This window comes from Kryptolebias marmoratus, linkage group LG8 (genome assembly GCF_001649575.2).
Source record: "Kryptolebias marmoratus isolate JLee-2015 linkage group LG8, ASM164957v2, whole genome shotgun sequence".
Classification (NCBI taxonomy): Eukaryota; Metazoa; Chordata; class Actinopteri; order Cyprinodontiformes; family Rivulidae; genus Kryptolebias; species Kryptolebias marmoratus.
The window spans coordinates 28776185-28777068 of record NC_051437.1 but is presented as its reverse complement, the minus strand read 5'-3'; the positions used below and the strand labels follow the sequence as shown (position 1 = coordinate 28777068).

At 58.5% G+C, this 884-nt stretch overlaps 1 protein-coding gene across 1 annotated transcript in view; it reads left to right on the top strand.

The window, feature by feature from the left end:
* Positions 1-884, top strand: part of si:ch211-251b21.1 (uncharacterized protein LOC571720 homolog) — a 9311-nt gene that overhangs the window by 1208 nt on the left and 7219 nt on the right. Inside the window, exons 2-3 of the mRNA XM_037976917.1 lie at positions 94-350; positions 480-544. Of these exons, the coding sequence (XP_037832845.1) occupies positions 481-544 (64 nt within the window). The 5' untranslated portion in view covers positions 94-350; position 480. The remainder of the gene's footprint in view (positions 1-93; positions 351-479; positions 545-884) is intronic.

The window sequence follows — 884 nt, the reverse complement described above, 5'->3', positions numbered from 1 at the left end:
CTCTGCGTTTCTCTCTGCCCGTCTGAAGAGTTCCCTGAGGGAGTGACAGACGCAGGTGCGCGGTTACCGTGGTGACCCTTTGTTCTTCTGCAGGTCGGACCTGAAACTGTCGGCCATTTTGTCAGATTAGATGATTTGATCTGTTGGAGCTCCGGCTGTCCTTCAATCTGAGGCTTCATCTGAGCGGCAGCTGTGGGGCCGGGCTCCTCCCTCCTCTTCCTCCTCCTCCCTCCTCTTCCTCACCCCTCCCTCATATAACCCCCAGCTCCTCCCGCTCGCCTCAGACGGCTGAATTCCTCAGAAGTTGGAGTTTCTCTCGAACACAAAACTGAGTTTTTATCTGCTGACAGGTGAGACTTCTTCATCATCATCTTCATCATCTTCTTCATCATCACCTTCATCTTCTTCATCTTCATCATCAAGCTGTAAACTCTTCCTCCTCCTGAAAACCGATCAGAACTTCTGTTCTTTGTTTGCAGCATGAAGATGTTCTCGTCTCTGCTGGGATGTCTGGCAGCCCTGATGGTTCAGGTCCTCGCTGCAGGTAAGAAACCCGTCAGCGGGCGGGACTCAGATGGGACTCAGGTGGTCCTCAGGGACTCGGGCGGTCCTCGAGAGGTCTTCGGGCGGGACTCAGGGACTCGGGCAGGACATAGGCGGGCCACAGATGGGACTCAGGTGGTCCTCAGGCGGTCCTCGGGTGGTCCTCGGGTGGTCCTCGGGTCCTCGGGCGGTCCTCAGGTGGTCCTCGGGTGGTCCTCAGGCGGTCCTCGGGCGGTCCTCAGGTGGTCCTCGGGTGGTCCTCGGGTGGTCCTCGGGCGTTCCTCAGGTCCTCGGGCGGTCCTCGGCTAGTCCTCAGATGGGACTCGGGTCCTCGGGTGGTC